The following is a 22,045-nucleotide window of genomic DNA, read 5'->3' as shown; positions in this document are numbered from 1 at the left end:
AGAGTGTGCCTATGAGTCTCAGCATCTGCTTCGATTCCCTGCTGGGTGGAGTCTTTCAGAAGACATCTGTGGTAGGTTCCTGTCCTGTTCCCTCTCTTTTAGCACTTCCAGTGTCTATCCTGTTTTCCCTTCTGAATGAGAATTAAGCATCTTCCCTAGGATCCTTTTTGTCATTTACCTTCTTCAGGTCTGTAGATTTTAGTATGTTTATCTTATATTATATGGCTAATATCCACTTTGGAAATCAATCTGGTGCTTTCTCAGAAAAGTAAGAATAGTGCTGCCTCGAGATCCAGCTCCCGGGCCTATATCCGAAATATGCTCAACCATACAACAAGGACATTTACTCAACCATGTTCATAGTAGCTTTACACTTAATAGCCAGAATCTGGAAACAACCTAGATGCCCCTCAACCAAAGAATGGATACAGAAATTATGGTACATTATATAATGGAATACTACTCAGTTATTAAAAAAAAAAAAAAGCAGATTGTGAAATTTGCAGGCAAATGGTGGGAACTAGAAAAAAAAAATCATCCTGAGTGAGGTATCTCAGAAGCAGAGAGACCTGGATGGTATGTGCTCACTTACAAATGGATATTAGCCATATTGTATTCCAAATTTGAATGTTTATCTTAGAAGCAGAACCAGGGTGTGTAAAGAGACCTCAGGCCCTCCTGTATTTATAAGACCGGGTTGCAAGGCTTGATTTTAGGTAGTCAAAAAAAAAAAAAGAAAAACAAACCCTGAATGGAAATTGAATATTAAATTTTGTAAGACAGCACTAAATATTTAAAGGTGAAAAGTCACATTTGTAAATGAGCCTAAATATAACTCATAATCCTCTTAAGTGAGTGTGAATACTTGCTACCATATAAGGTTTAGAAATCAAATGAAAAACTTAAAAACTACTATTTTTAATTTGTCATTTTTGCCCCCTCTTTTGGAGACAGCGATTCCCTATGTAACCCTGGCTGGTCTAGAGCTCACAGGAATCATCATTGACCTCTGTCTCCAGAGCGCTGGGATTAAAAATTTACACCACCATGCTTTTTGTCATTTTAATACAGTAAATACGAATGTGAGGAGGGGCATCGTGCAGAGCACTTTTCCTGGAAGCTAACTTCGCTTAAAACCTCCCTGTCTGGGATACCTGCTGTCTGTGTCCCTCCTTAATGCAGGCAGCAAAACAAGGCAGAACTCCCACAAGACCCTGAAGCATCCCAAGATGAAAGGACCCACTGTGAACTGATCCTTTCAGCATCCCTTCTCCTGAGCCAAGCATCTCAGGCCTACCTTGGCCAGCATAGGTTCAGATCAGGTGGACCCATCTTAGGAGTCATGGGTACATACCATAGGCCCACATATATGTATGTATATATGTGTGTATATATGTATATACACACATGTATACATACACACATATATACATTTATGTTCATTCGCATTCATCCTCCCTCCTTCCATTTCCAAAGCCATGACAGGGATGACGATCTACATCAATTGGTAAGGAGCTTGCCACACAAGGATGAAAGTCAGGCATGGTGGCACAAGCTTATAATCCCAACACTGGAGAGGAAGCAGAAACAGGAGGGTCCCTAGGCCTCACTAGCCAGTCAATCTGGCCTACTTGGCATGTTTCAAGTGAAAGAGGGACCATTTCTCATAAAAAAGCAAGGTGTATAGCATCTAAGAAGAGATACCCAGGGTTGGACTTCTGACCTCCAAGATGTGTGTGAGATGTGTTTACATCCCACACAAAGAAAAACAAACAAACAAACAAAATGGTAACATACTGAAGCAGGGATCAAGCCCTACATAGCAGCAGTACCTGGAGACCTTGGGTTGGGTTCAGCTATATGCCCTTCTAGCAAGGTCCCCAACACTAACAGACAGTGCTGGTCTGGTGGACGGTTTGAGAATACTGTCCTCTAAACAATGCTTGCAGCCTTTCCTGTCTCAAGCTGGGGGCCATCTTCCTCAAGCCAATGGAGATTACACAGGAAGAGTAGATCCGCTCAGCTCCTCAGATCGCCTACAACCTGGTGTCCTTCCCAACATACAGTGGGAGACCACACTTCCAGCTCTTAGTAGGGTTCGAGATTTCCATTCCACTAGAACCCTTGCCAACAACAACTCAGATTTTACTGTCTAAATGAAACTGTCTCAGAGTGGTATTGCATAACTCGTGGGGGAGCCCGGCTTCCTTCTCTTTCCCTCTCCTTGGAGGCAAGAATTTGGATTTGCTCACTCGGATTCCTCAGAGAGTGTGGAGAGGGGCTGCAGCGGGCCGTGCAGGCAGAGGCGCAAGCGCAGAACTGGCCTTCTGTGATAACTGGTCCTCAACTCTAGTGGGAAGCTCGGTCCTCCTAGAGGCACTCTGACTCCGGGAGGCCAAAGGCAGCTCCGGGCTCCAGCACTTTCAAAGCCATGTAGCGTGCAAAAATCATGGAGCAGCCAGCTCAAATTCAGGGTTTGAGAGCTAGAGGTGTCATCTAGTGGAAAACTCTTCATACACATACTCAAAATCTTTTAGCTTAGTGAAAGGTTCTGGGGCATCTTTTCTTGGGAGGAGTGTCCCACATAGAGCTTTCCTCCCACTGGGGTCAGAAGAGAGCAGGGCTGTGGGACGGATAAAGGAACAGATCAGCCTGACAGCTCCTGGTTCTCATGAGACATGACCTTCAGAGACATGAGCAGGACAGGTATGTGAGAGAAAGAGTGACATAAAGTGTTCAGCCCATGGGCTAGCCACAGAAAAGCCCTGCCTTTCCCCCTCCCTAGGCCTCACTCTCGTCACCTAGAGCAGTGGTTCTCAACCTTCCTAATGCTGTCACCCTTTAATACAGTTCCTCACGCTGTGGTCACCCCCAACCATAATATTATTTTATTTTATTTTTAGGAGGGGGTTGGTTTTTGAAGACAGGGTTTCTTTGTGTAGCCTTTGCTGTCCTGGACTCACTTTGTTAAAAAAAGGCTGGCCTTGAACTCACAGAGATCCGCCTGCCTTTGTCTCCCTGAGTGCTGGGATTACAGGTGTGTGCCATGGTACCCAGTCATAAAATCATTTTTGTTGCTGTAATTCTGCTTCCGTTAGAAGTCAGAATGTAAATATCTGTTAGGCAGGATATCTGACAGGTGATCGCTATAAAAGAGTTGTTTGACGCACAAAACACCCAAAGGCTGGCTACACACAGCTTGAGAACGTCTAGTTTAGGGCTCCTTGGCTGTTTCCAACATTCACCTGGGCTGCGCAGGCCTGGGAATGAGATGCTTGGCTGACCCAGAAATACGTCCAATCTGTGTCAAAAGGATCCATTCCACACTCTTACCTCTAAGTGCTTACCAGCCCTCCTTATATCTCCTTATCCTCCACTTTTTCCCCCAAGCCCCCTTCCCAGCAGTACAATTTTTGCCCCATGTTATCAGACATTTTCACAACCTAATAGTTCCAATGAGGCAGGAATCATGACTATCCTTCTTGATTTCTCCTGAGGCTGTCACGCCACGGTTCCTAAAGAAACTAAATGGACTGGCCCGGATACCTCTAAAATAGATAGCCCACAGGGCCCTCGATTGGGAATTGTCATCCCCTGCTTTATAATGCATGGTATTACATGAAAAGCCCTGATACCCAGGCCCCACTCTAGGAGGGGATACAGGAAATGCAAGTATGGATATTCATCTTGAAGCTCAGGAAATTCAATGGACAGCCATGGATAAGAACCACCATTTTAACAGGTTGTGGAGGCTCAAGCTACCTCCGGCCTTGACTTTGATGTCTAGAAGCACCTGGATTTGGAACCTGGGCATCTCAATGACTGTTGGAGCTTTAACACTGAACTGTGACCCCAAGAGCTATGTAGGGATGCCTATGCTGTCTCCAGTCATGTCTGTGTGTACACGGTTGGGGGTTGAAAACACCCTTATGTCTGTATGTGCAGGAGGTTACTTAAGGTGCAGGAGAGGTATGGACCTGTCAGATTCTACTGAGCCAGCTAAAGTGTCAGGGGCCTTCCCAACCCCCACCCTGCACAGCCAGACACGAGGGCCTTCCCAACCTGTACCTTCAGCCTTGCTGCCACATCTGCAAATGTGAAACTCCTGAATGTAGACACCTGGTCTTTCCAACACTCTCTTCTCCAGAATGTGAAGCCCTTTGCGGGTCTCTTCACTTCTGCTCACTATAGTCAGATTGCTTCAAAGGACTGCCTGCTCTCTGTGAAATCTCCCTTGCGTGGATATCACCCTACCCACGGTTATCTCCCCCATCGAAAGCCTGAGCCTGTCATCCCAAAGGTCTCTCTCCAGACCTCGCCATCATGTCCTCACCAGGATGCCCCAGACAACCAAGCCAACAGCAGCAGCAGCAGCAGCAGCAATAGCACCTACAAAGGGCCTGTGGGTAGGACTGGTTAGTTTAACCAGCCCTGTAGGGGTCTCTGCTCAGCTCAGGGTTGAAAAATACTGTTCTGTGGGACATTTCATATGCCACCGATTGGTATCTGGTCTACCATCACATCCTACGCAAACATGTCTATTCAGTTCATTTCCCATCAGCTCCTAATTAGCCCACCCTACCCTACCCCACTATCAACTCCTAGGTCCCTTATCTTGGAAGGAGCTGGCCTTGGTAGCTAGGCTGTAACTCTTCTGTCCTAGAACATGAGGTCCACTCCCTTCAGCTCCAACCCTCTTTTGACTGAGGTCCACCCAGCCTGACTCCAGTATCCATCTTCAAGAATCTCTCCTCTTGCTTCTCTGGTTTATCTTTCATGTATATGAGGAAGCCTTCAGACAGGGTTGTGTTACGCTTATCTCTGAGGCTTGGCAGGCCTTACCCAAGCATTCTGTATAAGGCAGATGTGGAACACGAATTTATTCCTGCAGTTCTCTTGGAGCCGTTAGAGAGCACACTCTTTGGCTTTTAGGGGAGGAAGTGTGTATACAGATGGGAGTGGATGGGGCCTGAGGCCCCCCAGCCAGTGAGTGCTTCGGCAGCCGGGGTAACAAGAGCTCTACAAAGGGTGATTTGGAAGAGCCCCCTCCCCCATCATGGGTCACAAAATCGCTATTGCCTCTGCTGACCAGCCAGAGCAAAGGTGGTAACCCAGATAACTAACTCAGTGTCTAAACTGTGTGGCAGAGCCAGTAAGCTGTGCCGCATAGCTGAGACTTCAACAGAGTCATGCCTGGGGGCACTCTACTCTCCTTAGTCCTTCTGGAGTGGCCTGGGAAATGGACCTGGCTCCTTGGTGTCCCACTGCCGGAATACTCTGGTATCCTCTCTGGTCCCACAGCTCACACACAGTACACCCCTGTGGACCGCGTCCTCGGCCACTGTGGAGTGGACAGATTTGGGTCTGCAGAGCTGCAAGAGGAAGGAGGGCCACCGCTTGGTCCATCAGACCCAATGGCAGCCTGCGTCCTTCCTCTCAGAGCCCCCTCCCCCCAAAAAACAGTCCTTTTATACATACACTCACTCCAGACAGGCCACAAAGAGCCTTTGCTGCAATTGGCCCTCTTTCTCTGCCTGAACCCCCTGCCTCACCCCTACTGGCCTGTTCAATCCAAGAAGTTCAATTTGGAATCCTGTTGGCCCTCCAGTGCTGGTCACAGGTGGCTTGGGTAAACCCATTAGGAGAGATACCTTCTCCACCAGCCTGAAGCTCATTGCTTTCCAATTCCATGGTTACAGGAATCCTGCCAAAACTACGCTACATCTAAAGACTCCGTGAAATGTAAATAAAATGAAGCAGCAGAAACAGAAAACAATTAATCCTTGGGCCTGGGGTCTTTGAAGATCCAAAAAGTGCAGCTGGCAAAGCTCTTCCTGATAAGACAGAAGGCGAAACACCACAGGCCCACGTCGCTGCCTGCAGCCAACAAAGTTGGGGGGGGCAACTTACCCTCTGTGCCCCATAAACGATTTAGAAGTGCTGTATCCTGGTAATGAAGCTCCTTTTACACAGACTCCCAATCTCTCTGCGCACAAACAGCACCAGTGCCAGCAAGATAAAGCCCATGCTACTCCTGCCCCTGTGCGGACACAGCCATTTGTAGACGCTGGCTAAGGGCAAAATGTACTAACGACCGAAATGCCACCCAGAATCCAAGACAGGGTTTGTTGGACACAGCCACACTCATGTGCCTAGCTACCTCCCATAGCTGCTGTCACTCAAAAATGACAGCGTTAAGAAGACATGACTGGGACTAGATGGCTCGAGGAGCTTAAAATACTTTCTGCTCCTTTCTGGGAAAGGCCTGCCAATCCCTGCTTAACATGATTCTTTCAATACAAGAAGGCTTTTGAAATACCCCCAACCACAGATACCAAGAGCTGCCTTCTGGACGTCGCTTCCTATGCATGTCTTGTAGCTGAGACTATCCTGGCGAGTACACACACATACACACACACAACTGCACACTTCAGAAAGCTTCTAACCGCAGTCGAGGTACCTAGCACAATCTCACCACCCACTTGGGTGAACAACCAAGCCAAAGATGGGGTGCAGGGCAATCTCAGGTACAGGCTTTCTTTCCTTTGTGTCCCACCATCACCCTGACGCTAAGAGACCACCAGCTCGCAGCCATGACTCTTCCCTCCTTCTCTTGGCCTTTGCCTATGTGTACTCGGGGAGAGGGTCCAATGTGCAGCTTGCACGAACAGGATGAATAAGGCAGACTAAACAACAGCAGTGTCTCCTCAAACTGGAACTGAAAAATCTAAAGACTCAGAAGTCCACCCGCAACTGGCTCAGGGTGAACTCAGTCTTGGCTGGGTTCCTTTCTCTAAGGCACAGCGCCCTCACATGGTGGCGAAGGGCAGCGCATCTTCCTGAAAAGCTGGCTCAGATGGCATCCGTGAGGAGGCTTAGCCATCACTCTGTGAGGACTTTAAATCAATGTTCTCCAGATTTCCAGCCCGGGCTCCTTCACAGATAGCTCCTCGCTGGAAACTTTACACCAAGAAGTATAAACTCTGACCTCTCCAGAAACTCACGAAACCGCAGCAAATGGGATTCAGATGTTTCCATGTACAGTACGGGGATGTGACCTAGACTTGAAACACTTTGGCAAAAACAGGAAAAATGATGTGGGCCTTTGAGTCCCTCCCAGAACATGATACAGCGCTGACCCGAGTCCTACAACGATCTGAGCCTGTGTCACTCCCACAAGCCTCCTCGCCCACAGCCCACACCCTTTGCCCCCGTTCCACACTAACGCCTACCAGGCTCCACCACAATCTTGCCTTCTTTCGCCAAGGCTGCCAACTTCTCCCAGTTAAACAAAAGTAAACCATACCCTAACAGGAGACCTCAGAAAATTCTTGAAGATTAGGCTGCTCCCGGGAAATTATATCTGCAGGTCCCCCAAACCCAGTGCCAAGAAAGCAGAAACCTCATCTAAATTCTTGGAGTCATGGGCTTTCGAGCTTTGCTACTGGCTGGAGAATTGTAGGTGGTGATGCAAGATAAGTGAAAGGGGCGAGTTCTTTGGCCCACGGTGGGCTGCCTATATCTCTGTCTGCCTGGCTATCTATCATCTATCTATCTATCTATCTCTGCTTTCCCTGAGGTCTACTATAACAAATATGACAAAACATACACAAACAATGTATATACTGCATGCTCTGATGCCAGGCCTATCCCAGGCAACCCATCTGCCAGCCACGTGCTCTCCTTCGGGGCACCATGAAGAAGCAGAGAAGAATTTGGCTGGGCACCGATGGAGCCAAGTGCCCAAGTGTATAAACACAAACAGGGCAAAACCACAGCAAACTCCCCCTGCGCCGCAGCGCGCTTGTCACAGGTGTTTCGAACCAGCAAGACAAGGTCTTTGAGAAGAGAAAGCCTAAGAACAAGGCTTACACCTGAACGGGTGAGCGCCCCAGAGTTCCCACTGAGGGTGGATCCAGACAATTGCCTGCTGTTGGTATAAGGAAGTAAGGCTATCAGCCATGCTTCCTCTCTTGGGTCTTACCTTTCAGCCAACAAAAGTATGCCTAGCCATGCCCTGCCTGGCGTGCCCTCCAAGTATAGAAGAGAAGGCACAAAGGACAGAAGAGACGTACATAGCTACCCCATCCCCAGACAGATGAAATGGACATTATTTTCCCCACTTAACACGGGCATAAAACATACACAGCTGTGCAGACCCCGGGTGGGTGGGGCCTGACAGTTTCATAAGGATTCCCCTAGGTGAGGTATAGCTAATTTCTCAATGCAACCCCACCTCAGCCAGGTTCAGCACACAACAGAGGGGGCAATGACAGGCCTCCCCTTGGGTCCCCCCTGCTCAGAAGGCACAGGCTGGAAGACCAAATGAGGGAGTTGGGAGGAAGGTCTTCTCCCGCCCAGCCCTCCGCGGGACCACCCCAGGCGACGCAACAAACCGGGCAGGGCAGACCCATAGGGGGCGCGGGCAGTACCAGGCCGCCGGCGGCGCCGCAGGCGCTTAGGGAGACGAGGGAGCCCGGGTGGCCCAGAACTCGTCCGGAGTAGAAACACAGCTCCGTGGGGTGTGTGCTGCTCTCCGCGGCACCCGCCTCCTCCACCTCGAAGCCCGGGGACAGGAAACGCAGGTCGCGACGCAGCTGCAGGTACAGGTCCCTCCCGAAGGCCGGCAGGTGCAGCAGCAGGGCGCGCTCTCCCCGCCCTACACGGGGGCCACTGGGAGATGCTCGCGGTCGCCGCCACCGCCGGAGCCCCGTGGCTCCCCGGAGCGTCTGCAGGTGCACGTCGTCCGGGCTCAGCCACCTCGGGAGCACCACCTCCACGTCGGCCGCTGCGTCGCCGACAGCTGCGGGAGAGAGGACACGCGTCAGCCCGGGCCTGGCCGCCAGACCTCCTGCTGCCGGCGGCGCCGGCTCTGGCTCCCGGGGCTCCGTGGTCATCGCGCAGCCGTGACCCCCCCCCCACTCCCTTCCATCCCAGAGCCGGGCCTCCCCAGCCCGACGAAGCCACCCGATCGCAACCGGGGACGGCGCGCCATCGGCGTGCCGAGGGGGAAACCGGAGCCCAGTTCTCCCGCAGCGGCCTCCGTCCCCCTCCGGGGATGCTGTCAGCGGTCCATCCGTGCACCCGGGTGCTAGGATGCTTCAAGGAAGTCACGGGGAAGGTGGCCGCGAGAGCTAGGGACGCTACCTGTGCCCGGGTCCAGCCCCCACACCAGCAGCAGCAAGGACAGGACGAAGGGGGGCAGCAGGACGCCGTCACACATGGTACTCGGGACCAGCAGCCCCCAAGATCGTAGTGGCAGAGCAGGGGGGTGCGAGGCGGCGACGCCAGCCGGAGTGAAGCCCTGCAGCCTTTGGAAAAAGTAATTAGCGCTGCGGACAAACCCAACATGGTAAATACCAAGCCCCACCTTCTCCCTGGAAAGGAGGAGGTGATTGGGCTTTTGCTTTCCTCTGCCCCGCCTACCCTGTCCGTATTGGTTAGGGCCGGTCGAAACCAACGTGCGTAGTTAGGTTGTAAGCACTTTCTTACACGTGGTTTCTAGGCAGTAGGTGGGACGGGACACCAGGTGGCAGGCGAGAGCCAACTCTGGTGGCCGGATCTTAAGTTTGTCGTGAATTGGGAGGTCAAGGCTGCTATAGTTTCCCAGGAAGATAGGCCAGACTATCCGGTTCCATTCAAAAAGAGAAAAAAAGAACAAACTGACAACAACAACAACAACAAAAATCTTTATGTATTGAAGTGACTCCTACTTTTAATTTGTTTGGCCTGGAAAGATCCAGACCAGTGTTTCTGGCACAGCTGAGTTCACACCTGACTTCTATATGGCCTTTACATTCACAGAGGCTGGGGACGTGAGAGCGTGGTCACACCCCCTTGAAGACTGGGAAACCGACAGAAAGGGAGCTTGTTTGCACTTAACAAACAAGCTCTGTCAGAGCCATGCCTTGAATTTGTGATCCTGACTTCAGGTCAGGTGTGGCTCACCACTGACAGCAAGAGCTTCCCGAAGGGTGGCAGGAGGTATAGTAGCCCTGGGGAGCTGAGGGGCAGAGCCTGACCATGAACCGCATCTTTCAGCAACAGAAGGCGTGCTCATTTTCCCAGCAGGGTCTAACCAGATAATTCCCTTAGCTGCTCCCTACAGGTGATTCCACAGGCTTCTTTAAGATGGCCTTACAGAAAACAAAACAGACTGGGCCCAAGGGTGACCACGGCGGTAAAAGTTGCCCCTCCCCTCCCTACCTCACCCTATTTTTTGCTTTGTTTTCTCAAAGCAAAAAAGTGGCAGCCACCTACTGATTCCTTTGTTTGGAGTATCAGGATCTAGACTTCATCGCGGGGTTTCCTAGATTACCAGAAAGCATCCAGACGTGAGGCGAGCCCTGGCAAGCTCCGCTAAGTTTGATGCCCTGGCCCGGTAGCTTGTCTGTGGCCCTCTGTGAAGGCTTGTCACAGAAGGTGCTGCTGTTCCAGTGGCTGGCATTCAGCTGGCACCTGAACTTGACCAGGCAGCGCCGGCCAGGTTCTGTCCACTGCTCCGTATCAGGCTTTGCCTCACCCTGAGCTTAAGGCCTTGACCACAGCCTCAATCATTATGGGGGGAAATAGGAAGAAGAGGAGAAATTTAACCTATCTGGGCATGGTCACCCAGCAGCTAGCTGTGCGGGGAAGTTTTTTGTTTTTTGTTTGTTTTTCCCTCAGAATGTTCAGTTTTTCCTCTGTAAGTCAAGGAGCTAAGCTATGATGGCTCCCTTTGGGGTGTGGACATCTAATAATTTGAACAAGTCTTAAAAACAGAAACAAGGGCCTAGGAGATGCCTGGTATATCATAGGTGCTTGGTTTTATTTACTGAATCAATGAAGAAAAGTGGTTGATCAAACTAGATGTTTCAAAGGCTCCTTCTGTAAGAGGGCCCTGGTCTTTAGTGGGCCCCCAGGCCTTAGCACAACTGACTCCATGTGGAAGTGCCATTCAGGCTGTAAAGCTCAGCAGGTACACAGTACCACCTTCCACAACAAAAACAAAGGCCTAATCCATCAAAGTCCATAGTTATGGGAAAGTCCCTAAATGTACCAACCTCAATTTTTGGATTCTGTAGTTCTGCTTCTGGCTGAATGTTCTTGTTAACGGTATGTCAAACCAGGGCATGGTTTTTGTGCTTAAAAAACCATGAGGAAGACTCAGGCCTACATTAGGATCCAGAACACATGGTGTAATCGCCAGGCAGCTAATAAAGACTTTCTATTGTCTTAGAAGCAATTGTCCAAGCAGTCTTCTTTGATAAAGACCCTGCAACACTCCAGCTGTCAATGTGCTAAGCAAGCATCAAACCCATGCCCCTCTTGGTTCATTGTTTATCTCTTTTTTTTTTTTTTTTTTTTTTTCTTGTCTGGACCAGTTTCAGTTAGGCCAGTTCATGTGGCTTGGATTAAAAACAGTAACAATGATTAGGGGCCAGATGTTCAAAAGTCCTCCACAACTGAGAAAGAGAGCAGACGTGGAAGGTCACCATTATTTAAATAACCCTATCTTGCTAATGTGTATGCCTGCATCCCAGACCCCAGGCATTGCTGATACACAGAGAACACTAATAAACATTTGCCAGACAATCAGCAGCTCAGTGTCACTCAAAGTGTTCTTCCGCGATCAAGGATGCTTTGAAAGACAAAACTGGCCAGGCGGGGTGGCACACACTTGTGATCCCAGCACCCAGGAAGGCAGGATGATGGTAAGGTTTAGAAATGATAATGATGCTGACCGTGGGACGTTATGCTACTGACTCATATACTTGAGACGTTGAAACGGTGACTTCTTTGTTACAAAAATTGTATCACAATAAACCACACAAGAAATCCAACCCAGTTCTTTAAAAATGAGCAAGACTTGAATAGACACCTTAATAAAGAAGACAAACAAGATTTATAAAGAAAAGGATTTATAAAGATAGTCAGAGTTTTTTGTTCTGTGTCATATGTAAATTTAAATCACAATGAAATGACTATCCTGTACCCATCTTAAAGGGTTAAAAACAAATAACACATCAGCCAAGTACTGGTAGGGAGTCAGTGGAACCCAAATTTACACACACACCTGGTAAGACTAAAATATTACAACTGCTTTAGAAAGCATTTTAACTATTTTTACTATGTGTTTACTTATTATTTTTTTGAGACTAGGCCTCAAGCATATCAGTCTGGTCTCAACATTGAGCCTGCTATGTGGCTGAAGATGGCCTTGAACCTCTGATCCCCCAACTTTTACTTCGTGAGTACTGGATTTGGAGGCATGCTCATGCTTTTGGATGTGTGCTGGATCAAAGCCAGGACTTCTAGCATGATAGGCAAGTACTCTACCAACTAAACTATAGCCACAGCTCTTGACAGTTTCTTTAAAAATCAAGCACACGCTTACACAATTATTTCACACTTATATACGAACATAGTTATCTCACACTTACATACAAACTTGTGTAGCTGTACAAAGGATTGTGAATGAATGGTGGCATGCCAATTTTACTGTCATAATCTCAAACTGGTGACATCTTAGGTATCTATCAACAAGTGAGCAGATAAAGTGTAGAAAGACCATACCCAATGTGTAGCCATAATTGGTTACAAAGAGGAACAAACTCTTGATACCTGCTGTGATATAAGATAACCTCAAAATAATTATTAAGTGGAGAAGGCCACTATAAAAAAAAAGAGCACCTCATGTATGGCTTTATTTACATATTTATTTATTTATTTATTCATTCATTCTAGGAAATGCAAACTAACATAGTGATGGTACTTAGAGATAAACTCCTGAAGGGCCGGGAAGAAGATTTAGAGGTGATAAGTATATTCACTGAAAATTATGGTGATAGTTTGAGGGGTGCTTACATGTTTCATAAGGAGTTGTGAACCTGAAATCTGTACAGTTTTAAATCTCTATAAAAGCAGTTTTGAAGCCAATGATGAACTGGAAAATTCAAAGGATGGGATACAAATTTGATCCAATACGTTTATGTAATTAAAGTTCAAAGTAATAGTATGAAGATGGCAGGTAGACAAAGTGGAGGGTATCAAATATGTAGCAGATTGGTGCCCTCACTTACAGAGCGGAAGATGGGGGATTAAGAGAAAAATAAAAGAACAAAGGAAAGCCTTGGTATGGTTCTGTGGCTGTGACTGGCAGAGTAGGATGAAACCAGATCTGTCCAGCTAAGATCCTGAGAGACAGGGTGCCAGAGGCAGGGGCAGAGGAGGGGCTAAAGGGGAGGGGGAGAGGGCCGCAAGAAGAAAAGACAAATGGATTCTGAAGACATTGCTGGCAGTTTCCCTCCCAGAGGGCCTGGCTGTGAGCCAGACTGCTTAGGGGCTATCTAAGGGTGAAGTTTCATGGTTATCGAATTCCCCTTCCCCAGAGCCTCCAGAAGGAAGCGTGCCAAGAACAAAAGAGGGGAAACCCATCACTTTGTCTCTCTTTTTTCTTTGGGCCCGATTCCATGGTCGCCTTCCCTTCTGTGTTTCTCCCAGGGACCCTCTCAGACTTGCTGCAGAGACAGGAGACCTGGGTGCGAACTGAGCCAGGTATGGGCCCAGGACAAGCCCCAGGTGCTGTTTGGAGCTTTTCCTAGACTACACGTGAGTCCTATAGGCAGGGCTGGAAGCTGGGCTCCCTCTTTGAAGCCGCTTCCTTAGGGACCTGGACCAAGAGAGCAGTGTCCCCAGCGTGCAGTGTCAGTGTTTTTAATCATCCTCCCTGTGGCCTGAAGGGCCCCGCCCCAACAATGTGACAGGGTCTAGTCACAGAGGCCAACTGAGATGGCTGAGTCCCTTCAATGCAAGTATTTCATGGTTCAGGTACACCCATCGGCGCCTCACCACAATCCTTTTTCTTTGTAGGGCTAGTAGCTGGACTGTCGGGTTCTCCTAGTGGAAGCGAGGAGCTGGGGGGGGGGGGGAGGCTGGACAGGACTTGAACTTGGCTGCTGCCGGGGCCATTGCAGAGGCATCCACAAGTTTCCTTCCTTTATGTATGGAAATCATAATTGGTGAAGAGCAGTTCCCAGAGCAAGAGTCACACATAGGCACATAGGCAACCATGCACTTCCCAGAGGTTTTCACGTGGACAAAGTCACGAGCGCATTACAGCTATGGAAGGAAAGAGGCTAGGACAACGAAGGACACAGAAGGGCCTGACAGAGCTAAGAAGAGTCGGGTTGGGGTATGTGGCTCCTCTGGAGTGCCCCACTTATGCCTGCCACCTCTCCTGTGTTCACTGACTGAACTCTTTCCTCTTGTTCATCCTCTCTTGAGTGTGATCTTCTGTTTCTCCCTCTCTCCTCTGACACACACACACACACACACACACACACACACACACACACTGACTCCCAGACTCCGGCTATCTGTGCACACAAGAGGTAATGAGCTGCCTATTGCAGAACAGAAATAGTGCCTGCAGCAGCCGCCTCTCCCTCTGAGGGGGATCCCAGGGCCAGACATCTTTCTGAGTCTCTAAGCAGAGCAGCCACATTGAGTCGCTCTGTTTTGGGGATAACTACTCTTTGACTTAGTTTATTGACTTGCTCTAGATGATTTTCCTCTTTAGTGATTAACAAAATAAGATGGCTGTCATAGCTCACTTCATAGAATCAGGGACCCACCAGAACTGCCAGCTAGCTGTGGTCACACACTTCTTGTCATCCTGAACTGTGAAAGGAGCTCGCCTGTTCAACCGTGCTAATTCTGCGGCACTTACTGATGCCTGATTTGTCAGGACAAAGACATGTTCCAGTCGCTTGTGAGAGGCTACCCAGGCCACAGACAGTGAGCGCCAGAGGTTGGATTTTCCTGACTGAACTCCTGGCTCCATCAGGCTTGCCCACTTTAAGATTTTAAATGTGTTAATATACAAAAGAGCATCAAAAAGATATAGGCATTTTTCAAATAATAAAATGAAAAGGTATCATTGACATATAATAAATGTACTTATCATGAAAAAAATAATATGAAGGGCTGGGGTGAGGGTTTGGTCTGTAAAGTGCTTGCTATACAAGAAAGAGGGTCCAGTCCCCAGCGTTCTTGGAGAGAGCTGGCACCGCTGTGCGTCTGTAATTGCAGCACTGGAGAGGCAGAGGCAGGAGGACTGCCGCCTTGCTTGCTGGCCGGCCAGCCCAGCTGAATCAGGGAGCTCCAGGCTCAGAGGTAGACCTTGTTTTCAAAAGTCAGATAAGGAACAACTGAAGAAGACATCAATGTCTCCACATACTTGGGCACATACACAAACTCACGCGTGAGCATCACACTTACATAAAAGACAATAAAGAAAAAAATCCATGAACCTTGCCCAGGCTAAGATATGGCCCAGCGTCTGCTCTGTTAGAAACAGCACTCTACTCTCTTGGGTCTGCACCCCTTTCTCCACCGAGAGGCACCCGCCCCTACCTGGACTTGGGCGTCAATGACCCTTATTTTCCTTCTACTTGTTTATTCTGATCAACATATCATTGTGTTCTGTGAAAGAGCTCTGAAGTTTTTTCTTGTATTTCAATACGTTATTATTATTTTTGGAGCAGTTTAAATTAGAGCAAAACTAAGAAAAAAGTAGATTCTCACATACCCTGTTTCTCTCTCTCTCTCTCTCTCTCTCTCTCTCTCTCTCTCTCTCTGTGTGTGTGTGTGTGTGTGTGTCTCTCTCAGACACACACACCTCCCCCCACTATCAACATCCTACACCACAAAGTACTTACATTTGTTATAGCACACGAGCACACACTGGCAAGCCATTGCCCTCCGGTGTGTGGGCTCATCCTGGAGTGAAACCTTCTATTTATCCACAAATAAACGCACGGTGCCACGCTGCCACTGTTGCGGAATCCTGCTGAGGAGTCTTGCCGCCCTCAGGGACTCTTGGTCTTGCTCCGAAACACCTATACCCCCTGTCCCGGCAGCCACTGCCCTTCTCACACCCTCCGCAGCTGTCTTTTTCCAGAATGTTCTATGGTTGGAATCAGCTAGGATATAATCTTTTCAGATTGGCTTCTCCTCGCTGACACATGTTTAGAGTCCCTCCAGGTCGTTTTGGCTCGAGAGCTCCCTTCTTATGGTGCTGAAGGGTCCCTCTTATCGGGGAGTACCTCTGTTTATGTATCCATCCACCTACTGAAGGATGTCTGGGTTGCTTCCAAGGTTTGGCAGTTAGGACGAGGGCTGCTATAAATAGCTCCATGCTCCTCTGTATGTGGTTATAAGTTTCAGCTCATGTGAATGTACTAAGGAGAACATTGCTGGATCCTATGATAAGAGCATGTTTCACTTCATAAGGAGCTGCCAAACTGTCTCCCAAAGCAACCATAATGTTTTGTGGTCCCACTAGCAGCGAACAAGTTCAAGTGTATTTCCTATGTTTTACTAGAGCGTTATTATTTTGGCCTTTACATTTCGGTCTATAATCTATTCGCAATTAATTTTTGTCTGGCAAAAGTCATTTTTGAGATTTGAAAAAAAATGTTTCCTCCATATAGTTATCCAGTTCCTGAGATCTAAAAAAAATAAAAGACTATGACAAAAGAAAAAAGAAAGAAAGGAGAGAAGCTGAGATAGGGAGAGTGGAAGAGAAGGAGAGAAAGAGAAAAAGAGGTGAGGGGACAGGAAAAACTTTTCTCTCTCCATTGGATTGACTCGTCACCTTCAAATTTGTAGTTGATATTTTCTGGACCTGTCTCTGATTCTCTCATCCAACATAAATCTTTCTATTTCCGGGAGCTCCCAAATTTTAAGCTTGGTTCTCTCTTTGCACAGTTCTAGGAATTGAATGCGGGTCTTCAGGTTTTCACGTGAAGCACTTTTGCATGCTGAGCTATTTCCCCAGCCCCTTAAAATGAACTTTTAAAACCATGGTTTTCTTGCTTATCTTACATGATAAGCAGGGAGAACCTGAGGGTCTTTGGGATCCTTCACAACTTAACCAGAAGCGAAGGCCTGTGGGTTCTCCACCCTACCTGATGTCCTCTCTGTTTTCTGTGTGCTTGCGTGCATTAATGTATAGGAGTATGGACAGACATGTGCATGCACATAGTAATCAGAGCTGCCTCAGCTGCCAGTCTTTGCTTCTGCCATGTTTGAGACAGGCTCTCTGTTACTTTTCTGCTGCATTCTCCAGACTCACTGGCCCTTGAGCTTCCATAGACTGGGGAGTCTTTGGCCCCATCTCCGCATAAGAAGACTAGGATTACAGCCCCTCACACTGTGTCCAGCTTTCACTTGAGTTCTGGGGATTCATACTCTGGTCTGCTTGCTTGCACAGTAACTGCTTTTACCCACTGAGGTAAAAGTGGGTACTTACTGTGTATATTGCTCTAGGCTCTAGGCTTTGTGGGCCATGAGCCTCAAGGGAGGCCTCCTCCAGAGATTGGGGGTATTACAGATGGGTGCCATTGCATCGGCCTTTCTATGTGGACTTATGGATCTAATTCAGGTCATCAGGCTCATGCAGCAATCACTTTACCCTGCTGAGCCACCTTGCCAGCCTCAATTTTTTATTTTTCTTTTTATTTTTTGGTCTTTCGAGGCAGAGTTTCTCTGTTGCCATGGCTATCCTGGATTTCTAGACCATGCTGGCTTTGAACTCACAGAGATCCACCTGCCTCTGCCTCCCCAAGTGCGATTACAGGCTTGCACCACCAGACCCAGCCAATATTGAAATTCTTAAATTGGCCATTTTTTTATTTTGTTTTTTGAGACATGGCTCATACTTTAGCCCGAGTTTGGTCTGCAGCTAATTTATCGTGTAGCTCCAGCTGTCCTTAAACTTGTGAGTGTTCATCTGCTCCTGTCTGTTCATGGGAGTACAGCCATGAATCACCAGGTCCGATAGATTTTTTAAAACTGTTCTATCCAGCTTTCAATCTCTGTGTCCCTGGTCTAACTCCCACGAACTTTCCACACATCTTTGTCTTATTGTCCTTTGAGTTTTCCATTCAGCATCCGATTTGTTGCTTTGTTGGGCCCTGTTTTCATCCTCTGAATATTTCATTTTGATAATATCTTATGCTTATTTTAACTGTTGTGCTAACTTCTTTTGGTTTGTTGTTGTTAGTTTGGTTTTGTTTTTGGCTTTTGTCTGTGTGTGTACACAGGTGTATTCACACATGCATACACGTGTGGAGGGCACTAGGTGCCTTCCTCTACTGCCCTCCACCTTATTTTTTTAAACAGGGTTTCTCTGTGTAACCCTGGATGTCCTGGAACTCACTTTGCAGACCAGGTTAGCCTTGAACTCAAAGATCCACCTATATCTGCCTTCTGGGTGCTGGGATTAAAGTCATGCCACCACAGCTCTTATTTTTTGAGACAGGGTCTCTCGCTAAGCATGAAGCTTTTGTTTCTACTAAGTTGGTAGGCCAGCCTGCTCCCAGAATCCACCTGCCTCTGCCTCCCCCACCCCCCGCTGGGCTGGGATTCAGCTGCATGCCATCACATTTGGCTTTGTTGTCAGTGCTGAAGATTGGGAACTCCAACTTTCAAAGCAAATGCTCTCTTCTCTGGCCCTAACATTAACCCCATACTTCCTGAAGCTGTCTTGTCACAGGCTGCCTAGTTTCTGACTAAACTAGGACTCTCCTGGCCTTGCAAGTCACACTATCTGGAATTTCCCAAAGCAATCTCCTCAAGTGAAGATGGGGGGGAGGGTCACTCAGTTATATTCAATAGATATGCACAGCATTTTGGATGTTAATTGTTACCATCATAAACGAGGGGTTTGGCAAAATGCTGTGGACACGGGCCAACCTCCTGCTCTAAGATGCAGTTTGGGTGTTTGCCAACTCCCATACAGACTCATTGTGGTGCTCTCTTTCTAAAACTTTCCTCAGGTCTTCTTTGGAGGTGAGAAAAACCCAGGGCGTCAAGAGCAGATTTTCTCTTGTATCTGGTCTTAAGCTGGGTAGATAAGCAGGAGTCCCTTCCGGGGATGCCCAGGAGGCTGTGTGATACAGACAGACCTCAGGTAAGACTTCCCCTCCCAGGAGCTGAACAACTGTCCTGAAAATGCGGCTTTGGATGAGGACACTTTATTTCACCTGAACACGCAGAGACTCTTTCTTAGCGTAGCTGCCCTCATCGCCATGTTCCTACCAAATTCTTAGGAGCAGGGAGAAGCAATCAATCATCTACTAGATGAATGAAAATGAGGACATGACCACTCCAAGGGACAGTTGAGGAAGTTTTTACTGTAGATATGAGAGAGAGAGAGAGAACAGCCAGAGGCATCTGCTAGAGTCCAGATTGAACATGACCAGCAGGTTAGCCCAGGCCATGAGAGGGAATGGGGGTGGGAGTGAGAAAGAAAGAGGAGAGGGGAAAGAGAGGGAACCAGGCCAAGAGCCAAGAACCAAGAAGACAAAGAAGAGAAAAGGAGGTACCAAAGCAGAACCAAGAGAGAGCATGGATGAAATGGCTGGATTTTATAGGAATCAGAAAGGAGATGGGAGAAGGGAAGGGAAACGCTGGGGTTGGAGAAGGTTAGGGGAGGGGACAGGTTTGAGAAGTGCTGGGAGGAGCCAGGACTCTGTAACAGGTACTTGAGAGGTTGAGGGAACCCAGTGACCAGATCAGAACTTTGTTTAAAGAACATTTGTTTGCCACATTCTTCCAAAAGTCATTTTCAGTAGCCAACAAATGGGAAAATGGATAAAATGAGAATTATGACAAGAATAACCACAAAGGAATTAATATATAAATAATGCAATATGGCTGCCACACAAGTTCCTCAGGTACCCACCTTCCCCGCTGTGTTTGTTGTTGGTTCATTCGTTGTACTAAGGACTGAACCCACCCTGAAATGCATGTGGAAATGCATTTCTTTCTCTTAGTTCTTGGATGCTCAGAGTCAGGATTCTAACAGTCTCTATCTGGTGAGGACTGGTTTCCTGGTTCACAGACAGAAGCTTTTTGCTCTGTTCTCTGATAGTAGAAAAGGTGAGAGTTCTCCTGTGGCCACTTTTATAAGGCCACAAATCCACTCCTGACATGGGTATTCCTTTACCTGATAGTCTGGCTTACTTGGTGAAGGTTCTAGTATCCGCTTTTCTTAGTTCAAGTCTGAAAAGTCACCAGCCATAGATAGAGTTGCTTCCACGTCCAGAGAGAAGCTTTCACATCCTTCCCCCTAATTTGGGGACCCATTGTATAGAGCCTACCTGTGGACTAATGCTATAAGGCCTGTCCCCAAATCACTTATGTTTTTTTGAATGCCTCATGCATGCTACGCAAGCATTCTACCTCCAAGCTACACCCAGACCTTCCAGTTACTTAGATCCTATAAAACATAATAACCTTTACTTCCTACAGGTAGTATACTTGCACAGAGTATAATGGTTTTCTTTCTTAGACTTCTGACACTCCCATGAGCAATCCCCTGCATTAAAATTCTTGCCTCTGAACTACCCAATGTGATTCCCATCTCCCTGGCTGGACTCTGACAAACTGACAAATGAGGTGTATTTCTAATGACTCTTATCAACTACACTCAGTGGGCAAAGAGAAGGTGTATACACTGTTATCTGTTTGAATCCCACCCACTGACGCCCAGTGAGCCTCCGTAACTATTTTCAACCCACCGATGCAAACAGCATATGTTTAAAGAGCAGCCCTCAGTGTGGGATCTTCACCATCTTCAAGTTAAGTGACATAAATATCCCTTGATATACTTTTTTGAAAGTAAAGGCAATATATTCTGGTCACACATGTCTTGATGGTGTGGGAGTGGGTCGAGGATGAAATAGGGTCTTCTTCCTGTAGCCCAGTGTATGACTTCCACTGTGTAGCCAGGCTAGCCTTGAACTCATAGCCTGCCTCCATCAGCTCCGAGTGCTGGGACTGTATGTGTGTGCTGCCATGCCCACCGTTCTGAACTCTTTTATGTCCAAGGTGCCTCAAATTATATCATCTCATGTATATTAGCAACATACCCCAAAAGGAACCAGTGTTCGAAGTGATGAGCTGGCTGACCAAGGCCCCGTATCCAGTTTGTAGCCCAACTCCAGACACTCCATTCTGAGCATCTCCTGTAGCGCCTCACTCGCTTTCACCCCCTCAGTCACAGAAGAACATCATTTATCATTTGGGTGAAATTCTATGGATCACATTATACATATAATTTTGGATGTATTTTTTAAAAATGTAGTGTGGCTTTAACACATTAGCCCTGGAAACGAGTTCCTAGCAACACTGATGCCCGTGGGCCTTCCCGTGGTTTGCCTTATGGACCATCTTGCCCACCTGCATGGTCATCATGGCTGCCTAACGATCTGATTATTTGCTTGTCCTTACCTGACTCTAGCTGCCTGCCGCCTTCTGTTTCTGGAGGTTGAGTTTGCTGAGTGCGGCCTAAAGATCCTGCTGATGAGCACACAGGTAACAAAACCCAGTGGTGCTTGGCCCTTCCTGATAGCAGCATCCTTCGGTGAGTTGCAGCAAGCTGAGGCTTCTGTGATGTGGATTGTGTCCTATGGCTGTGCTGAGAACGCTGGATGCTCCCCCTTTCCCCCACAACAGCAGACTTAGAGAAAGGGTACGCACAAATGGTGATTCATGGGCGCCCCATGTCAGTGCCACACAGCCAATGTTGGCTCCGTGGTGATTGACTTCATATCTGCTCCTGCCTGAACTGGCTGATACAGAAGTTACCCAGGGATGCAGCCCAGAGGGTAATGTCTGTCACAAGGCCCTTTTAGTAAAACGTCACTGTTTTATAGAGAGAAAGTTTCTGGGGAAAGCTGCTTACAGAAGCTGATACTTGCCAATGATCTTGAGTAAGAAAGATAAGGAAGGCCAGTTTAGAAGGAGTTTAGGGGAGCTTCCTACCGCTGCAGTGGGAATAGGACCATTTGTATGCCCAGCCTGAAGCTATATTGGTCAAAAACCTCATGGCTTTTGTCTCAATCATGCAGTGACTGCTGTACACTAAAGACAAGAGCCAAGGAACAAGTGACTTCCCAAGTGGCCCCAGCTGGGGCTTTCAGTTGTATCTCTTGGTCTACCTAGGAGCATCGTGTTCTTTTATTTATCAAAATCTGTGGATTTTGTCCTGTGT

The 22,045-nt window shown here is 47.8% G+C and overlaps 1 protein-coding gene and 1 long non-coding RNA gene across 3 annotated transcripts in view; one reads left to right on the top strand and one right to left on the bottom strand.

Moving 5' to 3' along the window:
• Adamts17 (ADAM metallopeptidase with thrombospondin type 1 motif 17) overlaps positions 1 to 9,440 on the bottom strand; it is a 299,178-nt gene extending 289,738 nt beyond the window's left edge. Inside the window, exons 1-2 of one of the 2 annotated variants that reach the window (XM_060367298.1) lie at positions 9,148 to 9,440; positions 8,433 to 8,803 (exon numbers count right to left, since the gene is read on the bottom strand). In XM_060367298.1, the coding sequence (XP_060223281.1) occupies positions 8,433 to 8,803; positions 9,148 to 9,223 (447 nt within the window). In that variant the 5' untranslated portion in view covers positions 9,224 to 9,440. The remainder of the gene's footprint in view (positions 1 to 8,432; positions 8,804 to 9,147) is intronic. The other variant, XM_060367300.1, reaches the window with a different exon arrangement.
• LOC132647223 (uncharacterized) overlaps positions 1 to 21,447 on the top strand; it is a 46,954-nt gene extending 25,507 nt beyond the window's left edge. The window contains exons 2-3 of the long non-coding RNA XR_009585558.1: positions 18,825 to 18,958; positions 21,293 to 21,447. This is a non-coding gene — a long non-coding RNA (uncharacterized LOC132647223). The remainder of the gene's footprint in view (positions 1 to 18,824; positions 18,959 to 21,292) is intronic.
• The last annotated feature ends 598 nt before the right edge of the window (positions 21,448 to 22,045 follow it).

This window comes from Meriones unguiculatus, chromosome 14, assembly GCF_030254825.1.
Source record: "Meriones unguiculatus strain TT.TT164.6M chromosome 14, Bangor_MerUng_6.1, whole genome shotgun sequence".
Classification (NCBI taxonomy): Eukaryota; Metazoa; Chordata; class Mammalia; order Rodentia; family Muridae; genus Meriones; species Meriones unguiculatus.
Note: the sequence above shows the minus strand (reverse complement) of the source record. Positions and strands in the feature narration are given on the sequence as shown.